General features: G+C 40.1%; 1 protein-coding gene across 3 annotated transcripts in view; it reads right to left on the bottom strand.

Annotated features, from left to right (window-relative positions):
* SGCD (sarcoglycan delta) overlaps positions 1-27,178 on the bottom strand; it is an 832,261-nt gene that overhangs the window by 88,223 nt on the left and 716,860 nt on the right. For all 3 annotated transcript variants that reach the window (XM_033096288.1, XM_033096287.1, XM_033096286.1), the window contains one exon: positions 598-670. In XM_033096288.1, coding sequence (XP_032952179.1) covers positions 598-670 — 73 coding nt within the window. The remainder of the gene's footprint in view (positions 1-597; positions 671-27,178) is intronic.

Below are 27,178 nucleotides of genomic sequence, written 5' to 3'. Positions count from 1 at the left end.
TAAAGGCAGCACTCATATGGATATTTGAAGATTAACAGCAGTAAATGGAATACACACAGAGGTAGTTCTAGTACCACATTGTCCCAAGTAACGGGGAGCTTGTCACCCAGAAAAAATTCTGTATTGTACTGTTCAGCTTCTTTTAGACATCACTTTTCTTGGGGTGCGACAGCACCAATTACTGACTAGCTTTCTAACTGGACAGGTTTTTGGTACCACAAGATGCAGCAGGAAACATATACTGCAACAACATAAACACACAATTGCACAATTGGAGGCTGACATCCTCTTCCTCCAAACCCTCAATTTTAAGCCCTCAGAGAAAAATTTGTCTTGGTTACAGCTTATCTTCAAGTCCTTTCTAACCTCTCCCAGTTTCTTTATTCATGTTGTGACACTGTTACATGATATGTATTCAAAATGGATCATCAGCCAGTCGCACAGAAAGAAAACAGCCACTAATCAATGCAAACCATAGTCAGAAATTTACCTTAGAAGCATTTGAGATCTTGCTCGCCGGCATATGTCGTCAGTTTAGCTCAAATAAACTCCTATAAAAATTCAACAAAAAGAATATATATAAAAAAAAAAGCTTACCTTAGTTCCTTGAAGGGGTCTGCCCTGACATTAGGTGTCTCTATAGATTTAGGGAACACTGTGCCTTCTGCTCCTGTAAACAAAAGAAAAAAGCAAACAGAGGTTGGAGACTGTCGGATGTGTCACCTGGGGTACAATCAGCTTAATGCAGTGAATACTTTATACAACTCAATACACACATACTTTGTCACTGGCTTTAGGGCTCTATCACAAGAGAGCATTGAATCAACTCATGAAAACAGCCTTTGAAAAAACAAGGAACTTCTTTGCAAAGTGTTCCTGCTGAGAGATCAGAGTGAGACCATGAGGTAAATTCCATGTTGGCTTAAAAAAAAATAAAAAAATAAAAAAATAAAAAAAAGATGTCTCGAAATGGCACGGTCTGACTCTTGTCTGTCATAAACTATGAATAATCACCCAACTGGAAATGCTTGGAGAAACAGCAGCTGAAACCCTCTTATTGTAGTCAGGGTACAAATCACACAAGCAGAGGCAGACATGGCAGATGATAGAAAACACTGTAAGGCGGTAAGATATTTGCCTAATTACAATTTATTCAGTAAATAAAGTTCTACACTATTATCTTGAAAAGTTCAACAGAAAACTATGAGAGATCATTTGAAGTCCAGTGCTTTTAGACTGTGAGTATTAACATTGATCCCCAACCCAATCTAGACATTTAGCTGTTGACTTTGCTATAAGCTTTTATCTTTACAACTTGTCAACCCTAGCTGAACCTTTCTAGCCATAAAGATTGTGATTATCTGATTTGTCGGCTCCCAAAGTGTTTTCAAATCATTTAAGCCTCAGTTTATCACAGACAATTGCACTGGATTATTAGTTTTTCAATTAAACTTAGCTGGGCTATCTCCTGTACTTTGAAGTAAAAGGTGTTTATTTTTATACATTTGGTGTATGTAGTTCTTCGATGCTGTAAGAAGGAGCAGAATACTATCTTGCATTCATGTGTGAATTTCTAGAATCCTCTTGCACTGTTATAATGTCTAAAAATCCTCCATTAATCACTGTTATTCCAAATCCAGATTTATCATGGCATATGATAAGTCTAGGAAAACGAATTGGTTTCTTTACTTTTGTAGCAACTATAGAAATATTTAATTTTTCTGATATGAGTAAGAGACTATTGCAAATAAAATCAGAAAATAAAGCCTTGACTTAACAGTATATACAGTCATTAAAATCATATCCTGGAAAATAATAACTATTATTCTAAGTAAACATTTTGAGTAACTACTACTTGCTAGATATCATAATATATACTTCATATGTGGTAGCTCATTTAGTCCCTGCAATAATACAATAAAAATGACAGTTACAGTAGGCATAGCGACCTTTAGTGTGAGGACATTTAAGATCTTTCTCTGCTTGTAGACGCTTTTACTTTTCAAGATCCCAAATCACATAATTTCAAACATATCAGAATGTACCCATAGCCCCATTAAAATACAACTCTTTTTCATGTAAATTTCATAAGAATGCCCGTTGTTCTATTATGCATATATTGTTTATTTTGCTCTTGTGATTCAAACTTTATTATACTCTTTATAACTGTGATGGGCAATCTTGGGTCAACTTGACTGGACCACAGGGTGCCCAGATATTTGGCTAAACATTATTTCTGGTTTCCAGATGAGAGGAGCACTGGAATTGGTGGACCCAGTAGAGCCAGTGGCCCTCACCTACGTGAGGGACTCATCCTATCTGTTGAGGGACTGCAGAGAACAAAAAAGTGGAAGAAGGAAGAATTCAGCACCTCCTGCCTGCCCACTTGAGCTGGGACATCAGTCTTCTGCTCTCAGAGCTCCTGGTTCTCAGGCCTCAGACCTGGACTGGAATTGACACCACCGGCTCCCCTGGTTCTCAGGCCTTTGGACTCAGACTTCACTATGCCACGGCCTTTTTAGGTCTCCATCTTACAGACAGCGGATTGTGGGACTTCTCATCTTCTATAATTGAGCCAGCCAATGTCTTATAATAAATCTCTTCCTACATGTATGTAGATCTTACGGGTTCTGTTTCTCTGCAGAACCCTGGCTAATACAATTATTGAATTAGAATGGGTTGGATTACAGATTATAACGTAGCTTTTGGTACACGTGTAGTACATTTGGGTTTGCACAGTATACAACATTCTGTCTCATCTCCTACATTGCTGTCATCTTGTGACTCATACCTGGGTAGTGGCAGTGTGGAGGCTGCCTGGTGGAGGAAACGGGCCTGCAGAAGTCACAGGACAGTGAGTGACACACTGGGATGTAGCTCTAGGCTGTGTGACACCCAACAGCATGCCCCCAGCCACCTCTCAGTTCCATCTCCGATCTGTTATTGAACAATTCCCATCTGTCACTCTTGCAGTTAACAGAGACTTCCCTTTGACATTCTTAGAGATGCTTGGTTCTTAGCCATTTGAACCCCATTTTCAAAAATACATAATTGAAAGGAACAATTATATGTCTCGCTAAAGCAAGGACAGTTAGTTCTGTTTATGTACTAGATATCTATACTCTTTAGTTCCAACTCAAATTTCCCCTTCCTTTACCAAGAATTCTATGAAAACTGCAGTAGAAAGAGTATTACCTCTTTTCAAATCAGCCATGATTGTCTGACTTAGCAATTCGGCAATTAGTTCTGCCCACGGACGGCCTTCATTATTTGACCTGTTACTAGAATGCGGTCAAGCTTAACGTTTCACCAATTTCTCATATCCACTCCTATGATCATTTTATAAGGCCTTGGAAGCCAAAGAGTAGGTAATTTTGCAACTTTAGAACATATATTACATTTATTCCGACCAATTATCCAAAAATGAGGGATGCCATTTTCTTACGTAAAATGAACCTCAAAAGCCTGGGGCATTTTCTTTATCCTATCCAGAATTTGTGCTGAGCCTGTTTCTTCATTTGTCAGATCCAATGACAAAACCTCATCTGTGACTTTACTTCTTATAGCTGGCTGTCCTAGGTATAAGGAGTGTCTCTACTGCCGGTGGCTGTAGCTCTGCCACCCTTCTAAAGCAATTCCGAGGGGAAGAAAAGGTTACGTTCAAGTTACCCAGCACATTACAGGTGCTCACTATATGTTTCTGGAAAGAACATGGCCTCCGCTGAACAGCTGAGCGTGGTCCTCCACTTTCTCTGATCTGTGATCACATCTGCTGTGCTCCTGGCTGGGAGTGTAGCCAGGTCTCAGTCATACGCCTATTGTCCAGCACAGTGTGGACACTCAACAAATACCTGTAACATGACTACACAACTCATTTGGCACTGAGCACCCACTCCCTGGGATTTTCATTTACCTGCAGACATTCGTCGCATCTCTTCAACTAGATCTTAAGCTCTGTGTGGCCAAGGGCAAGGTCATATGCGCGTACGAGGATACAGCCAGATTTGGCTTTAGGTTCCCAAGGCTTCTACCGGACTCATTTCCAATAGTTACCGCCACGTCTATGGCAGTACTGAATGATAGTTATAAAACTCCTCGTGCATTACATTTTTAATAAATATCTAAAATCCCAATCAAACACATTTTAACTGTTATCACTAAAATAAAAGAATATGCTAACAAAGGAATGCTATGTGGGCTAAATACAAATATTTCTAAAGTAACATGAGATCAAAAGGCTTGGGGTCTCTTTCTCAAACCAAGGGACCCGCTTGTCCTATAATAATAGAATGGAATAATGGCTGAAAACACGTGGGGCTTATGGTCACATGGCCCGTGAGTGCTAGAGCCATGACATCTGATTAAAGAACCCACTTTTAGCCATTGAGCCCTCGAGCCTCGTTTTCTCAATTCCAGGCCAAAGTAGCACCCACTAAATGGCAAGCCAGCAAAAACCATAGTGGCTGGGCTCTGACTGGTCGAGGAGGTGCGTGACTGACTGGCTCTGCATTTGAAATGAAAATGAAGGGGGAGCCTTCATGCTCCCTTAGCACCCACCACCCAACCACAGGCCCTTTGACTTTGTTTTTGCTGGACTTTGGCCAGAGGGGCCCCCATGTCCCATACAAACTGGAGGACAGACTCGTGATGTCTCAGAGAAAGGTACTGAAATCTCTCATTAGACAAGTGATCTTGGGCATGAAACCCAGTCTCTCTCATGCTCAATTTCCTTCTCTGAAAAGAAGGGATGTTAATGGTACCCTCATCTTCTAGGGATCTTGAATGAGATCTCTGGCACCTGGCAATCAGCAGATGATCGTTAACAAAATACTACTACTAGTACTAAAATGTTTATGAACCTTATTCTTTCCTCCTCTTATCTAGGTCATTTAGATTCTTTAAAAAAATAAATTTAAAGCACTTAGTATGAAGTAGAAACTACTGAAACTTTCCATTTGATCATTAGAATAATTCTGAGAGGTAGAGTCTATTAATATCTGTTATTATGGATATTATCTGTGATGAGACTCAGAGAAGTCAGGAAGTTTCCCTAAGGTCACACAGCAAAGAGGAGGAACCAGGATCTGAACTCTAATATTTCAGCTCTGGAACTGATGCCCTGGACCACTATTCCAGACTGTCTCTTTCAGCAGATTAAGTCACTCTCTACTTGCTCATCTTTTTATGAGATATAAATAAATACCATTGTTTATACCCTCAAGCAATATTTGGTAAATACCCCATTATCCCTCTTCTAAAAAACAATTCCCATGTACAATGAGATGAGTTATTAACACTTTTCAAAAAGACCATTTCTTTCCAAGTGCTATCAGGTTTCTGATATTCACACCATTTTTCACTTTTCCAGAAGCCGCAGAGTGAACAACCATCCATCAGGATGAATTCCCCATCCCATCCTCTGTCCATTCTTGGATAATAAATTATTCTTGATTTTATTATTTTAAAAAGGTTTCTATTAAAGTTATACCCACTGATTCCTTCTTTTGACACAATATAATTTACTGGCAATAAATGTTCATAAACAGTTTGAGTGAAAAATCCATAAAGCCATTTCAGCTTTATTTTAAGTTCCATTTAATGTCCCTCAAAAATGATTTCATCAATGTAGTTCCATTAGCTAGTTCTCTGCCCAATAACTTAATTCCACTCAATCAATCAGGAACTTCTAAAGCCTGTGACAGGATCTATCTAAAGTATTTTGAATCACCATAAAGATCAGCTCAATGGCTTTTTTTCCCTACTAGCACAAGTAGGGGGTAAACTCTTTAAAAAATCTCCAATGTACTTTATTGCCATAGTAACAAAAAAAGCCAGCTTCTCCTCTCTGGAGAGTGTACTCAAGTTTAGTTACGCTTTCCCCTCTAAGTGTCCTAGATATCAGGACTCCTGAAATCCAGTTCTATCTCTATGATGTTAGGCAACTCAGATAGCTTCTCTCGTCCTCAGTTTCTTCAATTTCCACGTGTCCTGTAACACGATGGTTGGGATGAGAAATATCAGAGATAAATTACTTTCGCCCCAAATCTAACATTTCATAAGGTAACAATCTAATCAAAACAGATGACTGTGTTTAGCTACCTTCATCCCCTGCTAGGAAAACAGAGCAACCCTGAAATGTCAAAGGAAATTGCAAAAAAATTCCCAGGGTTTAAGGAAGAAACAAATAAAAGCAAACAGACTTTTATCTACTTCAAACTTCATTTAATTGGTAGAAATGCTCACGAGAAAATAAACCTCATATGACATAAAATGGTAGAGAGCAAAATTTATTGTAGATGAAACTAAAAAAAAAAACCAAAAAACAAAAAACGACCTGAAATTCAATTTTATAAAAAATAGTAAACACTCTAGTGCCTAAGCTTGTACCTGTTAAAAATAGCCAAGAACTGAAAGAAAATACCGAAAGAAAAATTTAGATCTGCAGAATCTGATACAGGAAAACTGGACTTGAGAGGAACCTTGGACACGCACACAAAATATTGTAATGATAGAACTTATAATTAGTAAAATTGGAGATAGAAAAATTATGATGAATCAAATGTTTGTTGTACATAGGGAAGAACTGATTTTACGGAGAATAATTTTAAGAAAAACTTTTAAAAAGGTCAGACATGATTTAAGTGTACTGTTTAGAAAATTGATTAAGAAGTTATCTAGCTTAATGGAGTTCGCTCTGGTAAATTCCGTTTCGATACACATTCATTAATAGTGGCATAATTATGATTAATGCTTTTGTATTAACGAACATAGACAAAAATGATCTTTGGGTTTAAACCATGAGGCCAAAATGTTCAACAGGTTTAAAATGCACAGTTAAAATATCTGATGACCAATGTTTGAAGTCAAAATGTTTTAAGGTTTCTAATTCATGTTGAGTTGCTTGGGTAGACATAACCTGAATGATAGCCCTTAATAACAACCATATTTTACTAGATAAGAATGTACTTTTATACCAATATTAAATTATAAAATCGAGAAAAGATGTCAAACCCAAGAACGGCAATAAGAAAATTGGAGAAGAAATGGTTTGATTTCCTGAAATATCAGAGAACTAGGAAACCAGAGACCTGGTTTTTTGGTGCTGATCTTGCATAAACTATTTATGTGATCTTTGGCAATTTGCTTTCTCGTCTTATTTCCCCACTTGTTATACAAAGTGGGGGTGGGGATTAGATAAGCTATAAGGACACCTCCAGCTCTGCTCTTTTATAGTCCTCCAGACAAGCTGGTTGGATGGACCCAACGGACCAGGAGAGAAGTGTCATAGGTTTGATAAACCCAACATTCAATTTATTTAACACATATGTAACCAGCAGGGGGCTCTAGAGGAGAGCCAGAGAGACACAGATTTCCTAACTCAGTGGAGTGTAGTGCACTCCAATGGTGTATAGACACTGACCAGTTTAAAGAATGTGTCATTAAGTAATTTTACCAATAAAAATACACAATAGTGACAAATGGTGATTAAAACTTGAAAGGAAAATCAAAGGTGTCTTTGAAAGCATAAAATTTGGGGTCGTAACCTGGTCTGGCAGGTAAGTTTCCCTGAGAAGGTGAAGTGTGGCTGATATTGCTCAGTAATGAGGAAGGAACTAGTTCGGAGTGGGAAGTAGCAGCACAAAAGATAATGCCAAGCTGGCAGGGTTGGGAAGCTGAAGTTAAGAAGGATCAGTGTGGCCACACCACGTGTAGCACCGTGAAGCAGCAGGCAGGAGAGCCGAGAGGGAGGATGGCGCAGGTGACGCTGAGACTCCTACACCACAGTGAAGGTTTGAAGCGGGGATCTGACTTGAGCAAATCTGTACTTTCCAGAGATCACTGGGGCACATGGCATGGTCCGTATGTTGAAACTCTGACCTTCGCCAGAACCCAACCATGCTGGCACCGTGACCTCACACTTCCCAGCCTCCAGGACAGTGAGAAATAAATTTGTTATTTAAGCCACCCAGTGTATGTATGGTATTCTGTTAGAGCAGCCTGAGCCGACTGAGACCCTGTATCGTGGAAAAGACACCGGAGGAGTGTGAGGGTAAATGACGTGAGGTGACGGGGAGATGGGGGAAGGTTGGACTAGAAAAGTGGCAGTGAAGATGGAGAAGACCGATGGGTGTAGGAAATACTTGAGAGGAAGACCAGTGGGATCTAGGGATGCACGGGACAAGAGAGAGACTAAAGGATGAGTCCAGAGCCCACGAGAAGAGCTGGAACTGATGCCGAAGCCAAATGGTTAATACTCACGGCCAGCTGTGCCCATGGCCACCTTATACTTCTCCAATAAAATCCAGCTTTTGTTGATATTTGCTTTTTTAATTGCAATGAACAATTTAATTTTAATTATTTAACTTTTATTATTTAATTTAATAAAAGAAGCTGCTCTGAACCCAACTATATTTTTCTTAAGAAGGTGCAGGCAACATGACAAATTTAAATTGTATCCTGTAGTATTTACAAGCAATATATACTTTAAAAAACCTATGAATAATGTAATAATTCCTTGAATAATAAACACTGTCTTCTGTGCAAAATAATGTTCTGATTACTGCAAAGTTTTAGCTAAACACATGTTCACATAGCTCCCATTGTTTAAAATCTTTCTAAAATACATGAGATATGGCTTTTGCCTCTGCAAGTCCAGGCTAGAGAACATGGTTACATTTTGATATTTAAATATTATTCAATGTCTAAGATCCCTTTTCCTGAAAACAATCTCTTGTACAGCATGCTATCCACGGTAGGTAAAGAGAGTGAACTGTGGGAGGACTGATCACAGGAAATTTCTCCAAAACGGCGGTTTTGCATTTAGTTCCTAATGTGAACTTTTGACTGTCTCCTAATAGTAACATGCAGTGAAAAATTCTTTTTCAAGGAAGTAGGTTGGGTTATGTTTAATGAAGGATTTAAAATGAAATGAGCAATTGGTGAAGTTGTACAGTTTCCACAAATTTCAGGATTGGGCACTTTGAAGGTAGCCATCTGCTTTTGAATACCTTTCCAGATTTGAGCAACAGACAGATGCAAGACTAACTCTGCGTGGAAAAAGTCACTTGAAGTAATTTAATCCCATTGTGTGTCCCTAGCTGCTGGTGGCATTTCATAAACTACTAATATAAAACATTTGTAGTCATTACAAGTCGTTTCCAGGATACGTACCAAATATTTTCTTTTTAGGATTTAGGACAGATTCTCCTATCCTAAAAGTACGGATACTTAATTTATTCAACGAATATGGATGGGCTTGGGGGGAAAACAGATTCAGACTTTCCTCTTTATGAGCTCACAAGTTAATAAAAAAATTCAAGAAATATATAAAATCTGTAGCTATTCCGAGTGTTATATTTGTTATCAATAAATATTTAACAATTACCTACTATGTGCACAGCACAGCACTAAGGCAATTCAGGGTGAGGAGTTGATCTCGGCCCTTGTGGAGTTTTACTATGGCTACATAGACAGGTATTAGAGAACACATTTAAACTGATTCTTAATAACAATTATTATAAATCATGCATTCTCAATGGGGGGTGATGAAGCCCCTAAGGGTATTAAAAATTGGTTTTTGGCAGGGGCAAAATAAACCTCACTATATTAATGTATAAAGCACAGACATACGTACAGTACATCAATAGATACACAGTATAAATGTTATACTAAAATTTCATTGGAGGGGAGTAATTTAGAAAATTAAGTCTGAAATGATTCCTTGGCAGAGCGATATTAGAAAAAAGGTTGAGGGACACTGTCATAAACGCTATGACGTAGGACGGGAGCTTATGGAGCATTGAGTGGGGGACGTGGCCTTGCACGGGGGGATCTGCAATGGCTTCTCTGGGGAAATGCTATGAAGCTGAGCTATGAGGAGGAGCAGCTATTCAGGCAGAGCCGGTTTGGATGGAGGTGAGTGGAGAACGCACATCAGGAAGGTCAAGAGGTAGCAGGCTGCTTTTAAGAAGTGGTAAGGAGATCAGTGTCGCTGGGAGAGGAAGAGCAAGACGGGCACGAGATGGAATTGGTGAGGTAGTTGTGGGGACCTGTAGGCCCTGTTCAAGTTTGATAGAACTTTCTAACGTTTGATATTTATTGTTAGAAAGAAGGAATCTGGTCCCTTTATGGACTTGTTAATCTGCTCTCCCAGCTCTGGACAACCTACCTCCAGAATCATTATTCCATAATGAAAAGAAACCCCTGACTTATTTAAGCCGCTGTTCGTTGGGTTGTCTGTTATTTCCAACCCAATTTAATTCTAAGAGTTCCAGGCTCTGACTGTACCCTACAGAATGCATTACAGGGGGTGAGAGGCGTATACATAGAAATCAGCTAGATTGTTTCAGTAGGCCAGGTGTGAAATGATGATGTCCTAAAGAACTTACACTGAAACAAAAAATGGGAAGGGTAAGTGTGAGAGCTATTGAGGAGGTAGAGCTGAAAGAACTTAGCCACAAATACAATATGAGGGGTGAGGAAATGAGAGCTGGCCAGATTTTGCGAAGGGGCACAAGCTCAACTTTGGCTATGCTGAATTTAAGATACATGGTGTTCTCATATTAAGATGTTTATGTAGGCAACTGGATACACAAGCATTTTACTTGAGGGAGAGTTCTAAACCACTGGTATATAAATTTGAGAGTCACTGGATACAGATAATCATGGAAAACAAAAGAATGGGTGACATGATCTAATACATGGTTACAGTGATGTAAAAAGAGCCAAGGCCAGAATTTTAAGGGATTGCAACATTTAAAGTTTGGGTATGGGAGGATGAGCCATCAAAGGAAACTGAAAAGAAATGGCTAGAGAGGCAGAAAGACCAGAAATGGGGTAACACAGGAAGCCAAAAGTAAAAGGTATTTCAAGAAGGTGAGAGGGGTTACCTATGTTAACTGGTGCTTAGAGGTAAGAACAGGATTTAAACTGTCCATGGAATTTAGCAACGTGAAGGTCATTTACATCATAGGAGCTGTTCTATGAAGAGCTGGGGGCAGACTCCTGCAGGAAGAGGAGTAAATGGGAAGTAAAGAAATGGTTATAGCAAGAGTCACCAGCTTTTTGACAAAAGAAATATAGTAAGACAGCTGAGTACTGGATATTGTGTATTAGATATTGAAGAGCCAGCTGTGGTGAGTAATGAAACTTTTATAGGGCACCTGTCTGCTCTATGGCACAGGCTGGGTAGAGATGCATGTGCTCAGTTGCCTGGATGCAGGCATGCATAATGTGGATATTTAGGATCATCTAGGCTTGGGATTTTCACACACATGTATGCTGAAAGGAGAGTGTAACAAGTTCAGGGTTCAGCAAGATTGTGAAGAGAACTATGATATTGGGCAAGTCACTTAGGTTCTTCTGGACTCAGTTTCCAGCTTGGTGGAATGGGGATACTAACACTTGTCTCATAAAGCTATTGTGAGGATTAGAGAATACACACACACACAAACATTTACAGTGCTATGTTTGCTTGGTACATCAAAGTACTCAATAAATAATAGATATTATTTATTATAATGGAATAGATGATGTCGATGGCAATGATAGAAGATAAGGCCAGAAAGACAAAAGAATTAAATAATGTGAAGTTAACAGTAGAGAAGAATAAAATAACACGTGTTTTTTTATTCCTTTCAAATTCTCTAACAATTTACCTGAACCAGCCACACCACAAAGGTGCACATTGGAAATACTTGAGTATTGCTGCTCGGCCTTTTGGCTAAGATCAAGTGTGGAAATACTTGAGTAGCATAAGAAACCACACAGCAATTTAAGATTCACACATAAAAATATTCTGGCAATACGTGAAGAGACAAGTAGTTTAATTAAACAAACTCTACTCTAGAAACCATTAGACCAGAACTCATGCTTGGTGTATCATTAAGCTCAAACTAGAAAAAATAAAAGGAATCAACCAAGCAGCAAGCAACCTCATTTCCGTTTCTTATGACTACATTATTTTTGATACTAAATAAAACCACACATTCAAACAAATAATCTCAACTTATTGGCTGTGTTGAGCAGGCGCTGAGTTAGGACAGTGTATGAACAATACAGCATCAGCAACAAGCTGAGAAGGCTGCTTGACACAAACAGCGGAGCTGCACACAGGGAGACTCCTTGGTTCTCAAAGATAATGCACTGTGTGTCCCACGAATGAGATGAGTTTGGCCCTCCACCCATACTTTCCTCCAGGTCTCTGGGGGACAGGTGGCCAGAATCAGAGAGAGGGAGAGAACGAATATACAGTGAGAACAAGTGAAGGAGAGCATCGCTTCTGCCTGCCCTTCCACCTGGGAGGGAGGCTAAGACGGAGCCCTGAATACACTGCCTCATCAGTCAAGATCTCCGTTCTCAAGTGTCTCTCAGTATGAGAGCAATCAAGACTCAGAGAGTCAATGGATGCGGGTGAGACCTAAGAAAACATGTGCCTCCTTTTAAAGGTGTCCTGGTCATTGAAAACGAAGTAAAACACGTTGTTCTTGTGACCAAGCAGTCGGGAGGGTGATGCTTTTCTATGGAGAAGGAAATTGAAACATTAATTGAGGACCATGGAGAAAAAATAATTGGAGAAACTTGTAAGTCATGTACAGGAGATGAAGATGATGAGGCTTGAAAAGTGAGAACCAGCAGGTTGAAATCTTCATAAAAGTGCTGAATGTCTCAAAGCATTAAAACCTTTGAATGATTTAATTTCAGACTACAATATTATTATGAAAGGAAGCCTCAAAATGGATACACTTTAAAGACTAATTTTGATTATATGGTGTTTTACTTAATCCATTGTTTATGCCTAGTTTGGCCAGCATGTTACTTATCAACATCCATTTTCCCCTGTCAACAAAATACTGGTATTATTCATGAGCAAAGTAACCAGATAAATAGTCACTTTCCCAGACTCCCTGGATGCTATGTGTGGCCATCTGACACAATTTTGTCTAATGACGTGTAGGTAGAAGTCTGCTGGGGAGGGGCCCTGGGCAAGCTTTTATATCTGAGTAGAAAGATATAGATGTGGCTGGTCCCACTCTTCTTCTTTCTTCATACCTGAATATCAACATAACATCTAGAATAGTAAGAGCTATCTTCTGACCACAAGACAAGACAAGAGAATTTCAGATATGCTGAACCAGACGCCACTAAGCCACCAGGAATTGTCTCCCATGAGACTTCTTCTTATGGGAGAAAAGCAAGTCCCTATGTATTATTTGTTACTCATCTCATCCAGCCTAAGGTCAATAACATTCTACCCAAGACCAAGGAGAGAGACGTAAACTGACCCTTTAAGAGGGTCATACTCATAGATGGATGGCCAATAAAAATATGAAAAGATGCTCAATGTTATTAGTCCTCAGAGAAATGCAAATTAACACCACAATAAGATATCATCTCACACTTGTCGAGATGGCTATCATCAATAAATCAACAGACGAGTGCTGGCAAGAATGTGGAGAAAATGGAATCCTCGTGCACTGTTGGTGGGATTGCAAATTGGTGCAGCCACTATGGAAATCAGTTTGGAGGTTCCTCAAAAAATTAAAAATAGAACTAACGACCTTATGACCCAGCAATTCCACTTCTGGATATTTATCCAGTGACGTCTAAAACACTAATTTGAAAAGATACGTGTATATGCACCCCTATCTTCATTGCAGCATTATTTACAATAGCCAAGATATGGAAGCAACCTAAGTGTCCATCAATAGGTGACTGGATAAAGAAGATATGGTACATATGTACAATGGAATACTATTTGGCTATAGAAAAGTATGAAATCTTACCATTTGCAATGATATGGATGGCCCTAGAGAGTATTACGCTAAGTGAAATAAGTCAGACAGATAAAGACAAATACCATCTCACTTACATGTGGACTCTACAGAACACAGTAAGTGAACAAACAAAACAGATATAAACCCATAGATACAGAGAACAAACTGATGGTTGCCAGATGGTAGGGGGGTTGGGGAGTGGGGTGAAAAAGGTGAAGGGGTTAAGAAGTACAAATTGGTAGTTACCGATAGTCACGGGGATATAAAGTAAAGCACAAGGAATATAGTCAGTAATATTGTGATAACTACCTGTGGTGCCAGGTGGGTACTAATTAGGAAGATCACTTCATAAATTATATGTCTAATTACTGTACACCTGCAACTAATACAAAGTGATACTGAATGTGAACTGTAATTGAAAAATACTCATCACCTACTGCTCTTCTGCCATACGCCAAATGACAAAAGTTGCAACTCCCTCCTACTGTATCTTTACACTATACTGAAGTGTCTTTTCATTGACTGCTGAGTAGGGCTGGGTAGTCCCACTTCCTTGACGTTACTCATGATGTTCTCAGCCAGAAAGTACTTTTCTTTCCTTTTCAGTGCATCAAATCCTTGAAGGCCCAGCTCAAACGCCACTTCCATAGTGAAGCCTTTCCCAGTCCCCTTCTCAGTCACTGCTAATTGCTTCCTCTTTTGTGTTTCTTCAATACTTAACTGATGTCTTGGATGAGTACTCATTTCGTTTTTTTATTATTATTATTATTATTATTATTATTATTATTATTATTAGTTTCAGGTGTACAGAGCAATGTAATAGACATTTATACCTCTCACAAAGTGATAACCCCCTCCCGCAATGTACTACCCCTCTGACATTGTATACCGCTGTTAACATTCCATTGACTCTATTCCTTAAGCTCTACTCCACATCCTGTGACCTCCTATATATATATAATACGTTGACATTCATTATTATTCAGCTTGAGCTTCAGGGATGAGCACTCATTTCATTCTGTCTTATGAGATGGTTCATTGGGTGTGTTCTGCCTTCACCATAATGTAAACTATTTAAAGTCAAAGACCATGTCATGGCATCTGTGCTTTTCTAGATAAGTAGCTAGAAATGAACTTAGATGTTTTGCATTCAACTTCACTGAAGCAGGAAAAGCTGCAGAATGAAAAAGAAGCTTCTGGAGGGGAGAGGTATGAGCTGGCCGGCATCGGCTACACTATACTGTGATAGCTTTACAGTTTTTTGTCCAGGCAAGTAAATGGTTAAGGCAATAGCTACACAGTCTCAGTGGGACAGCCGCCTAACAGGTCTTCTATTTTCTAACAGCCCTCTCATGTAATTTCTCCGATTTATTGCAGTCAGTGCAATATCCCAGAGTCCATGTGTGACAGGTTTCTTGTATGGTTTACAACCTGTGATGCGTTTTCATTTCCTACAATAGAAAGCCCAATTTTTTAACATGGTATGTATAGATCAGGCATAAGTCACATCTTTAGCTTTTTCTGCTGCTTGATAATTTTGTAATAGTATTGATTTGTGTTGGTTCCTCCCATATTTTTGTCTCCCCTCCATTTCAAGCAGATAGTGAGGGCTTTAACATGTTCTTGACATTTGTTTCCATAAAGTGAAATGTACTCTTTGTGGTATGTAGTTTTGTGAGCTTTGACAAATAAATAGTCACGTATCTACCACCATAAGCAAACACGGCACAATTTTATTTCCCTGAAAATTCCCTTGTGTTGTCCTTTTGTCATCACCCTCTCCCTCAAGCTCTTACTCCAGTCTCCCAACATTCTCAGGTCCCATCTATAGTGCTGCCTTTTCTAGATGTCATATAAACGGAATCGTTCAGTACAGAGTTTTGGGTTTTGCTTCTTTCACTCAGCAAGATGCACTTGAGTTTCATGATGGAAGGTTTTCAGCAGATCAAAAGCAAAGTTGCCTTAAATCACCAGCTATCCCTGCCCTTTGTAAGGACCTAATCCTAGCGGACAGTGTGCTGGCTCTCCTCCAGGGGAAGAGAAAGAGAAGAGTGCCTTGGAAGGAAGACAAGGAGAGAGGCAGATTCTGTCCCTGCTTTAGAGGAATTGAAAGACCTGAGGTCCTTTGAGGACCAGAATCATCCCTAGGAAAGTGCCAAACTCTCAGAGGGCACAGCTGTGTTGTGTCCATAGAGGCCAACCCTTGTCACAGGGGCCTACAGACTCAGCCGAGATTCACAGGTCCTCTCTATAGCATGGGAGTAGACAATCAACATACTTGCAATAATCACACAGGCTCAGAAAATGAAGATGTCAGAGGTGATCCTCATGGACGGAGGATTAGCAGGCTGGCCCATATTTTCTGGACGTCACAAATGCTCCCTCGATTCTTGAGCAACCCAGTAATGATGGAGACAGAATTTCCCGCCAGGCTGATGTGGGACCTCAGGGTCATAAGCCATATTAATAGCTGACATCTATTAAGTGCTTACTATTTGCCAGGCATTTTTCTAAGCCCTTTACATGAATTAACACATTTAATTCTTTCTGCACATCTACAGGCTACAGGGTATATGCTATTATTATCTCGCAATTTTTAAATGACAAAACTGAAGCAAAGATTTCATAGAGAGTGTTGGAGCCAGGATCTGAACTCAGGCCAATAGCTGCAGACCCCATGTTCTTAATTCCAGCTGAAAAAAAATCTCCTCCTCCAGGAAAAGAAGCCCTGAGTACTACTGTTTGGCTGTGCACATTTTACTCACAGCTGCTTCCCATAGCTGAAGGCTATCTAGGTGGTCTGTTTGAATTGCTACCTGTCCATACCTGACCAATCCAATTCTAGCTTAAAAATTGAAACTAAGCAAGACAGAGGACAGTGTCAATGAGTGACAGGTACTAACTAGACAGTAACAACTAACACTGAGAATCATGCTAAGAGCTTTTTCAGATAGAGTCCCTTCATTTCATGACAAGCCTATGAGTAGAAAAATATGAGGCTTAGGCAGGTTCAGAAATAATTTCACTACTTTTACAAAGCGAGCTAGTAACAGAGCCGGGACGGAACCCAAAGAAATTCATCCTCAAGCTCACTTTTTTAACCTTCAAACACAAATTTGAGGCTGGCAGTCATGTTGAAGTAGCATCTCAATAAGAACATGTGGCAGAGCTGAGAAAAAAGAGGTCACATGGCCCAAGAGTGGCAGAGGGAGCACTTGCATTCTAGGAGCTTCTCTGCTACAGATCTCATCATGCTTGGCTGAAGTGAGCTTGCTTGGCCTCTTGGAAGAGAAAAGACCACTCAGTAGGCAGTTCTTCAGTGAATGGAAGTGGTGGTCTTCCTGTTCCCTTACTTTGCTGTATAGAAGCCCAGCCATGGCAACTGTGAGAGTCTTGACTTGCCATTTCCTTTTGCTTTCAAAGTTTCATCATGGGCATCAAACCCTGGCTTGGTACTCTCAAGTAAAATTGGGGGATATAGTTACGGTGAAAAGACATGGCAAAAAAACCACAAAAGTTTATCATCAACTGTGTTCTTCATCATTACAAATCTTTGAGACATAGCAAGAAACAAAGTCTGAAGGAAGAACTTCCAAATAAGATGTCGCTGGGTACTTGACTTATTGGGGTGATCGATTCGTAAGTTATAGAAATGTCTAATCACTATGTTGTACACCTGAAACTAATATACTATTGCACGTCAACTTTAATTGAAAAAAATTATTAAAAAAATAAGATGTCACATCTGCATCTGACACAAAGGGAAGAAGGTTGAACAGTTTCAATGTCTTTGCCTATTTAACATTTTCTCACTCTCCTTTGATACAAGTATTCGCTTTGGGAGAACCTACTGGGGCTGATCATCTCATGTCCCTACCCCACACCCACAAACATACCGCTGATAATGTGACCGAGGGTGGCAATCAGAATATCCAATTCCTCAGAAACTGTTTGCTCCCAGGGCATGTGACCCCAGCCCGGCCAATCAGTTCTTTTCAAGGATTGCTATGGCTACCTGTACAGGGTGTTCCTGTCTCTCTCCTTCTGAGATAATGTCCACTAAGGAGCTGCCTGAGGGAAACCTGTGCAGAAAGAGAGATGTTGAAAGAATTAGTTTGCCACACCTGGAATTTTCAGTTTTATGAGTGAGGAAGTTCCCATCTTTCTTCTTCAAAAAAAAACCACAAACAAACAAAAAGACAACTTTCCTTAAGCCTGATGAATTTTGCTTTCTATCACTTACAATTGGAAGCACTCTGCATAATGAGTTATTCTCTTCATGGGCTGGAGCAGTCTATGTCATGGCTATCTGTCCCTAACACTCCACATCACCAAAGCAAGAACTGTTCTCTAGAGCCCACAAACAAGTCTGTCTTTTGAGAGAGATCATTATTCCTGTACAACTCCACTGAAAACAGCTGCTGAATACAAACTGGAAATCCACAAGGCCACCGAAGCCAGCCCATGTTCACCACCAGACAAGAGCTGTGAAAGTGAGTGTGCTCAAAAGTGTCCTTCTGGTCTGAGTATGTGTAAGACACTTTGAGGGAATTTAGCATCTCTCTCTGTCTCTGTTTAACAAGCCAGGGCCAAGCACATTTTATGAGCTTTTTAGAGCTTTCTGCTCTATTCCTATACCCAGTGCCAATGTCACACAGGAAGAAAAACAAAAACAAAACCAAAAACGGTGCCTATGAGATCTGAATTATTCAGTGCCAAAGAGTATGTTCTTAGATATTGAATGCTTATCTTTTAAAGAAATAATAAGGCAAGTGTCAAAACTCAAATCTGCTAAGCTTTATAGCTCGATTTGGGCATTTGCTAAGTGTACTGTGTGCTGTTTTGTCAATCCAAGTGACAGGTAATCCATACTAATTTGAAGCTAGTTCATTCTTCCCTTTGCCTAAACAGGATTAAGGTATACTATCTATGAATATATTTTAGCCCAGGCTGTAAATCCATGTGCTTTAATATAAATGCATTCGCATCTCTTTTTAAATGGAATATACTACACATACAAGGAAATAAAGATGAATGACCAAGTCCTGAAAAATGCCTTTCTAATCCGTTATGAAAATGTTTCAGCTTTCAAGGCAGTAGTAAGTAGATCAGGCATCTCCCATTATTTAAAATTTGATCTATGTCACAGCGTCTGGAAGGACCTATTAAATTAACACTCAGAAGAGCTTATGGACAAATTGCCCTTCCTGGGCTGGAGCGGGTGGATTTTTCATTTACATTTCCCTGTTTGGTAGCTTGTTTATACCTTCATTTCTCCCTTCAGTGAATATTTATTTAGTGCCTGCCATGGGTTAGGCAATATTCTAGGTACAAGTGACATCATGGTGAACAACGATGTTTCGGGGAACATCGTGTTTCCCCGAAAATAAGACCTAGCAGGACAATCAGCTCTAATGCGTCTTTTGGAGAAAACAATAATATAAGACCCAGCCCTATTTTACTATAAAACTGGGTCTTTATAATATAATATAATATAATATAATATAATGTAATGTAATGTAATGTAATGTAATATAATATAATATAATATAATATGATATAATATAATACTGAATCTTATATTAATGTTTGCTCCAAAAGACGCAGTAGAGCATATTGTCCGGCCAGGTCTTATTTTCGGGGAAACATGGTAGTATATCTACAGACCCCACAATTTGCCCTAATATTTCCAGTTTGTCTATAGCCCACTGGGCCAGAACACAGCTAGTCAAGCCATCCTCTGCTGGACCATCAGCCTGTTCATACACACCAGAGCTGGGATGAAGCAACAATCACTTAATCTTTGAATATCACTTTCTAGTTTATGGGGATTTTCACCTTTTAATTCACATAAACACCTGTATGAAGGGAGGTAAGCGAAGTGACTCATTTAAGGTGGAACATCTAACAAGTCCAGGACTCTGCCATACTACTATACCCGATGGGCTGTGACAGTATTGTTCTAAAGCTTCCATGAGAGAACACAGGTAAAGCACTCAGTCGGAACAGTGCTCGGCACATAAGACTGCAACAAACGTTATTGTAATGATGACAGTTTTGTTTAAAAACAGACATAGTCCACTGCCAATCTTTCTGTCCACCTGTGTGCTGGTCCATTCATTGGTCCATCGATTTCCCATCCATCCATCACGTCTTGTTTGTCGGCCACTACAAACGATACTAAAGATTCAGTGTTGAACAAGTCAATGCTTTTGCACTTCTCACCCTCTAAGGAAAGATTTCCAGACTTTGGAATTTGTATTTGGTATCAGATTTCACAGACTGAATGATGAAAAAGTTACAGAAATACAGCCGAGCCCAGGGACTGGCAAACCAATGTGCCAAATTTACCCCACCACCTTTTTTGTAAATAAAGTTTTACTAGAACATACAGCCATACACATTTGATTACATATTGTCTGTGGCTGCTTTCCTACTACAATGGCAGAGTTGAACAGTTGTGAGAGATCTTGTGGTCTGCAGACCTAAAATATTTACTCTCTGGCCCTTTTCTGGAAAAAGAGTCCTGGCTGGGATTATTACATCTCGGCATTCTCTTAACTGCTCTATCTTATCATCCCCTGGAATTTAAGAAATAAAAGGTGATGATTTGCCTGTATGGGCCCATCAACTTGTTTATATCTGATGATATGCTCTCAATGCAGAAAAGTACTTCATGATTCTGATATTACCAATTTTTCCCAGGGGAGTTCTTTCTATAGCTCTCTATGAGCGGCTGGCTGGATAACCTTGTGAAAATATTCTTCCAAAGCGTGAACTCACTTTTCTGGTGTCCTACTGTTTTCTTCCTATTTATTATCTCCTTATTATGCCACAAACGTTTTAGGTAATCCTTGGCTCCCTTATGATCTCATGCTTGGCCCAATTTTTTCCTATTATGTGACTCACTGGGCAGAGAATACCATGCTTGTATTTCTTTGCTAGAATTCTTTTTTTTTTTTTTTTTTTTAATCAGTGTTACTTTGGCTTTTATTGCTTAAGTCTGTGCTGGTGGTTATGTTATCAGGCAGTTAGAATTTTTCTTTTTAAAATATTATTTTGCATGAGTATTTCCAATAAAAATTCCTTTTAACTATTGGCTTATAGGCAATGGTCAAGATTCTAACAAGAACAACGACTGTCTCTACCCTTAATCCAGGCACTCGACCTGTATTACATGATTCAATGATTGTGACAATAAACCAGTTAGACACTATTATCATTTCCGTCTACAGGTTAGAAAACTGAGGTTTTGAGAGAGGTAATTAACTTCTAAAATGATAAAAATAGTGAATTTATTGAGAACTTAGTGTGTCTGAGGAACTGTGTGCTAAGCTTCCCATGGGTTGTCTTAGTTAATTCTCGGTGACTGACTAAGACAGCACTGCTGACCCCCGACCCCCTCCCCAGTGAGGCTGCTGCCTCCTTAGGGTCTCATATCCAGCAAGTGGGCACAGCAGGACTTCCTAATGAAACGTGACTGAAGTCTAGAAGATGTTCTGAGGACTCCCAGTTAACGTCTATCCTGTGGTCCCTTCACGAGGACGTCCATCTCCTCCTTTGCCCCCCATAGAATCAAACGTGGTACCTACATGCGGCTTCCTCATGGAGTAAATGACTCTAAAATATTCTGGTTATTTCCTTTCTGTGGTTTGGTGATTACAATGGTTGAAGGAAAAGACAAAAGCTGTCATGATGATGCCTTTTGCTCAGATGTGAATCGGCTTTAAGCTCTCAAGGACGCCTGATCTCTATGATTATTTCTCTACTATCTCTTATTTTTAAAATGAACCCGAGTCCAAGTTCTGATCAGTAATGGAAGATCAATATTGGAACTCCTATACATTAAGAAATATTCTCTAAATGACAAGTTACCAGTGGGTTACTGAAGTTGGCTAATGGCATTCCCCAGAGGTATCCTTTACAACTTAAACTTCCAAAATATTTCATACCCTGCATTTTGGTAACTGAACAAGCAGCTTACGACTCTTGCCACTTCGTCTGTGATGGACTATGGTCTTTCCATATTGCAAAGTTTGGTCCTATACTTTAGCAAACAGTGATACAGTTTTCATTTACAGTACTGTGGATACTAGAGCCTAGGTCTTTTACCTCATTTAGTTTCTTTAGTTTTTTCTACTACACATTGTAGCAGTTATTGTTAATACATTCAAATATTGGGGCTCTCATCTTGGATGTCCCACCAAACTTTCTGTGGGATTCTAAGCCTATTAACTATTCTGGACTTAATTTCTGCATCTATAAAATGGATATAATCCAATAGATGGCTCAGGTTTGTCATAAAGACCCAATAAGAGGTAAACAAGCTTTTTAACCTGCATAGCAAAATACAAATGTTAGTGAGAAATGGTGCCACTCAGGAAATCTCCCTGGATCAAATAAAGACTTCTTTTTAATGTTGAAAAACTGACCCTTTAATAAGTAGGTTCCCTTAAAGATAGATTAGTGAACTAAATATGATTAATTTAAGATAAAAGGCAAGACTTCCATCCAAATCTGTTCAATTATCTCTACATATGTTTTCATGGCACCCAGAAAGTCCCACCCCAGAGACCAGTTCTAGGGAACTGGACGCTAAAAAAAAAATCAATAAGCCAAGTTTCATTTTTTTTCTGAATCTTCTTACTCAGGCAATGCAAACACTCCTTCCAGATTTTCATGACAAATAGAAACAGCTCAAAGAGAAGGCTCACTAAATGGATGAAGTTGATATCCCCTTGATCCATTAGAGTGAAGGAATTTTAGAGACCCAGGGACCCCACAGAAATCTTCCTCTCACGAGGCAACTAATCCTAACTGGAGGAATCATTTCAGGATTCGGCCAAATCAGCCTTAAAGGAGGAAAAGGAAATGCCCCTGATTTCGACACAACTCAGAATTTTAAAGAAACAGATCCAACTATGAGATCGTGTTACTGTAGCAGTGTCCAAGGAGTGCTTCTAGCGCTTCACACAAAACTTAGCTTTTGCCATTTTAAATGACTGGGATGACAGGTGCAGCCTATCCTTTGCTCCAGTAAGAGTAGGGTTTTTGTAACTGAGGACACAACACAGGTTCCCAGTGGAAAGGGGTGTGGGGGAAGCATCAAAAACAAGCGAGGTAATACATGGAAAGGGTACAAAGCAGTGCTAAACACATACTCGGTGTCCACCGAATGTCAGTAATATCATAAATATAATACCTTTTAAGGTCTGTTTCAACTACAAGATTATATAAATGGGGCATGGATATCCACCCTATATGACAGGCAAAATGCTTGCTGTATCAAGAAAGGGAACGTCCCAATAGGAATATCTTGCCCAGGCTGTTACATTCTTTACTTCCCAGACAAAAGTGAATGACAGGCAGAGAGGCAAACCTCTACCTGTGTCACTTCTGTTTCCCCCACTCCAAAGAGCCATCTCCTGCAGAAACTCCTACCTTGCTTCTGTCACTACTTTGGGGCCAAGCCCCACGCCGGAGGGACAGCAGTCTCACCACTCACCAGTGGCTACCATTCATTAAGTGCCTATTGTGTGTACGAGCATGGCCCGGCATCTACAGCACTGTGGAGGGGGGAAGAATATAATCTGCAATGTCAAGACATTGGAAAGAAGGACACATAACCTTCTGAGGGGATGGGGGCCACAGAACCAGAGACCCATGAGTTGATTTAGAGTGGGACTTCACTCAGTGTTCTGTACACATTTCCTCTGGTCCAGGACTCCTTTAATTCAGTATTCTTAACATTTGGGGCCAGAAAATTCTTTGTTGTAAGGACTGTCTGGTGCGTTATGGATTGTTGTGCAGCATCCCTGCTCTGTGCCCATTAGATGCCAGTGGCAACCCTCGTCCCCCAAATTGTGACAATCAAATATATCCCTAGATATTGCCAAGTATACCAGGTGGCGGGGGAGGCAAAACTGCCCCTGCTGAAACCACTGTCTGGCCTGAGTATTTCGTAACGTCCTTGCCCTCGGCTCCAGGCTAATCTCATCCTCCAAATTTAATGGTAGAGCTCCACATGGAACAGGAGACCCTTTCATCTGCTCCATGATGTTAAACATGGAATGACAGACATACCTCAGGGTTTGGAATTGTTTCCTATTACTTTTCTAGTCGTTCCGAATTCCCAGCTTATCACAGAGATTGCACATAATAAGGGTGCACTAAGCGCTTACATGAGGTCAGGGGACCCCACCTGGGGACAATAGACACCAGGGATTCACAGACAGAATTCTGTGGGTCTGTGACTCTGAAAAGGCGGGCTTTGCATCACTATTTTAACTAATCTTCAACTGAAATTTAGCATGTCCTTTGGTTAGAATGTAGAAAATGATCTGTAGTTATTATCACGCTGGGATTCTGTCACCAGTGGAAATCACAGATTATTTCATATCAAAACAGAGTTGTTGCACCATCTCAAACTATCATTTACACTCAACTCCAACTGGATCTTTCCAGATGTTTGTAACAAAGAAAGACATGTTATTGTATCACAAAATTGTCTTTTATATGTTAACTGTATGTCATTAGTTTTCTCTGGTCATCTTGGGCATTTAACCCATTTTATATAATAGGTTAAAATAGAATTCTGAGAAGGGGGTGTCCACAGTCTTCAACACCCTGACAGAGGGGTCCATGGCAGTAAAAAGGAAAAACCCTGCTGTAGAATGACTATCTAACATAAACATCAGGTAAGCGGTCAGAGATCACGGTCGATCTCCTGGAACTTTCTGCATCATTCCCAGTGGTGCCTGGGGGAGGACCAGACTGATAGCAAGGGCCCACCCACTGTTAGCAAGAGGTAGGGTGACTCCCCTCACATGAGTCAGGGCAGGACTTGAGGGCAGCAACACATGCTAGCTGTGCAACCTTGGGCGAGTCCTTTCATCTCCACGGGCTTCGGTCTCTTCATCTCGAAGATGGAGATTTGGACATTTCTTTCTTTCTTTCTTTTTTTTTTTTCCCCTGTCCCGAGTACCTTTAAGGATGGTTTTGAGAATGAAATAATGTGACAGCAAAAAAAGTGCAAGTATTGTGATCTAACTAAATGCCACTCCAAAGAGGATGGTTATACATTCAGTTCTCTAGGATTTCATCAGCTCCAGTGCGTTAGCCCACCTGGGATCGGTGACAGCACAGAATTCCCGCAAACTGGCTTCTCACACTCCTATAACTATTCTGTCTTAGAATTATGCAAGGAAAGGAAAGTGGGAAACAGATGGGGACAGAAAGAAGAAAGGGATCATTTAAAAAAACACAGTCAATTCAACTCCAATCCCATAATTCATTTTTTGCCCCAGAACTGCTCAGGTGACAGGGCTAAGGTTTTAAACTAAAGTTCAGTTACCAGATTGTAGCACAAGCGTATGAGTGGTTTTTGATGTTACCTCCTCCCAACGGGAAGAGCTTGCCCTGCTTCCCCTAACTGCACTCAGCGAAATCCTTCAAGGGCTATCTCAAACCTGCACTTCTCAGTGAGGGCCTCTTCTTGGAATTCTGTGCCCCCATGCTCTGAGTCTCTTTTAGGGTGCACAGCCTTGCACCTGAGTTTCTCTGGTACAATTCTCACATCTCCCACTCCAGCTTATGTTCTCAAAGGCAGGTAGAGACCACACCTTATAAATCCAAGGCCCTGGCACCTTTCCTTGCTCCACCAGAAATCTCTGATTAGAGTTTTCTAAGGAGAGACGTATTTTCAGAGTTCTGGGATGGAAAATCAGGCCAGAGGAACTCACCGAGGTTCTCAGGCAAGGACGCCCTCATTAAATATGCAGCTGAGCACTAGAGACTGAGCACTTCCCAATAACCAGTCAGCTAGACAGATAGGAACTTAAGAGGGAAAGTCATTTTCCTTGGCAGCTCAGATGCATTTAACAGCCAAAGAAGAAAAACACATGACTTTCCCCCATAGGTCCTCGGCACCCTGCATATTGATTACATATCAGCTCTCTCCCTTGTTTGATTAAACGCAATCTCTTCCCCAAGCCTACAATACAATACAAATGCTTTAAATGTGTTTTGACCTCTGATCGGATCCCATCAAGCAACTCAGTGGGAAGAACAATGCACCTGGGATAATTCTGCCCTTTCTCAGGTGCTCAGCCTGTTTCCTCTGGACTGAGAGTGAAAACAGCCAGCTCTCTGTGAGCACTGGAAGTCTTGTAGAGCAGGAGGCATGACCTTCTTTTCAGAATGTCTTTCTGAATTAAAGCACCAGGCACAGACCTCATGGGTGCCTTTGGTCCCATGATTCCTGGATTTGTCCAACCCTCCCCCTGGCTGATCCTCCTCACGGCTTCCTGTGAGTCACAAATCATATCTTGTCACTCCCTAGTTTGAAGCCCTTCAATGTCTCCCCATTACCTGTAAGTCTAAACACCTTAATACGATACAGAGTTCCCACTACAATATTATGATTTTTATAATAGATTCATATATACCTATCTCCATAATGATCCATGTATAACTATATAAAATCTATATATGTTTATGGCACATAATATATAGTATAACATTCACATATTTATGACACACACAACAAATACATACATACATATGAAACGTATAATATAGAAATGTATATGTATATTTGTAGCTTTGTGTATGTGATAAAAGCACAGGCTCTTTATAGTAAAACACCGAATTTCAAGCTTTAAATGGGTAAATTGTATATATGAATTATACCTCAACAAAGATCTGATTAAAAAAAAAACCCAAAATACAGTCTGATTATCTGGGTTTGTGTCTTGCTTCTGCCATTTAACTTCCTATATAACCTCGGGGGAACTTACCTCTCTATTGACCAGTTCACTCATATGTAAAATGAGCACAGTAATAAATAATAAGTGGTATCTCAGTGAGCTAGCCTAAGAATTAACACACGTAAGGAGATTCAAACAGTACCTGGTATAGAGTATTTAACAAACATTGACCTTAATAATTATGACCTGTCTCTTTCCACGTCTGGGCACTCAGCCCCTTGACCGTCACCCTCTGGCTGTGCTGGACTTGTGACACTCGCTGAAAGGTTGTGGTCCCCAGCATCCATTACATGCAGCGCCACACTCAGCCCCTCCAACTCCCTTTTCCTTGACTAACTCCCATGTATCCTTCGAGTCTCAACTTAATTATCATTTCCTTGGGGAAGTCTTCCCTGACTCGCAGAATTAGGTTAAAATCCCCTTATTTGATGTTTCCATGACATCTTGTACGTCCCATGTGATAAGACACATTTTTCTCATGTAAATACTTAAAACATCTGTCCTTCTTTCTTGCAAAGGCGCCCTGACTGCCCCTTCGGTCAGTATAGTGGTTGGTCAGCGTAAGTGCTCAATTAATATTTGTTGAACGTACTGAGTTTCTATTTAAGTGAGAACTGCCTACATAATGGCTTAAAT

This window comes from Rhinolophus ferrumequinum, chromosome 24, assembly GCF_004115265.2.
Source record: "Rhinolophus ferrumequinum isolate MPI-CBG mRhiFer1 chromosome 24, mRhiFer1_v1.p, whole genome shotgun sequence".
NCBI lineage: Eukaryota > Metazoa > Chordata > Mammalia > Chiroptera > Rhinolophidae > Rhinolophus > Rhinolophus ferrumequinum.
This window is presented reverse-complemented; position numbering and strand designations above follow the sequence as displayed.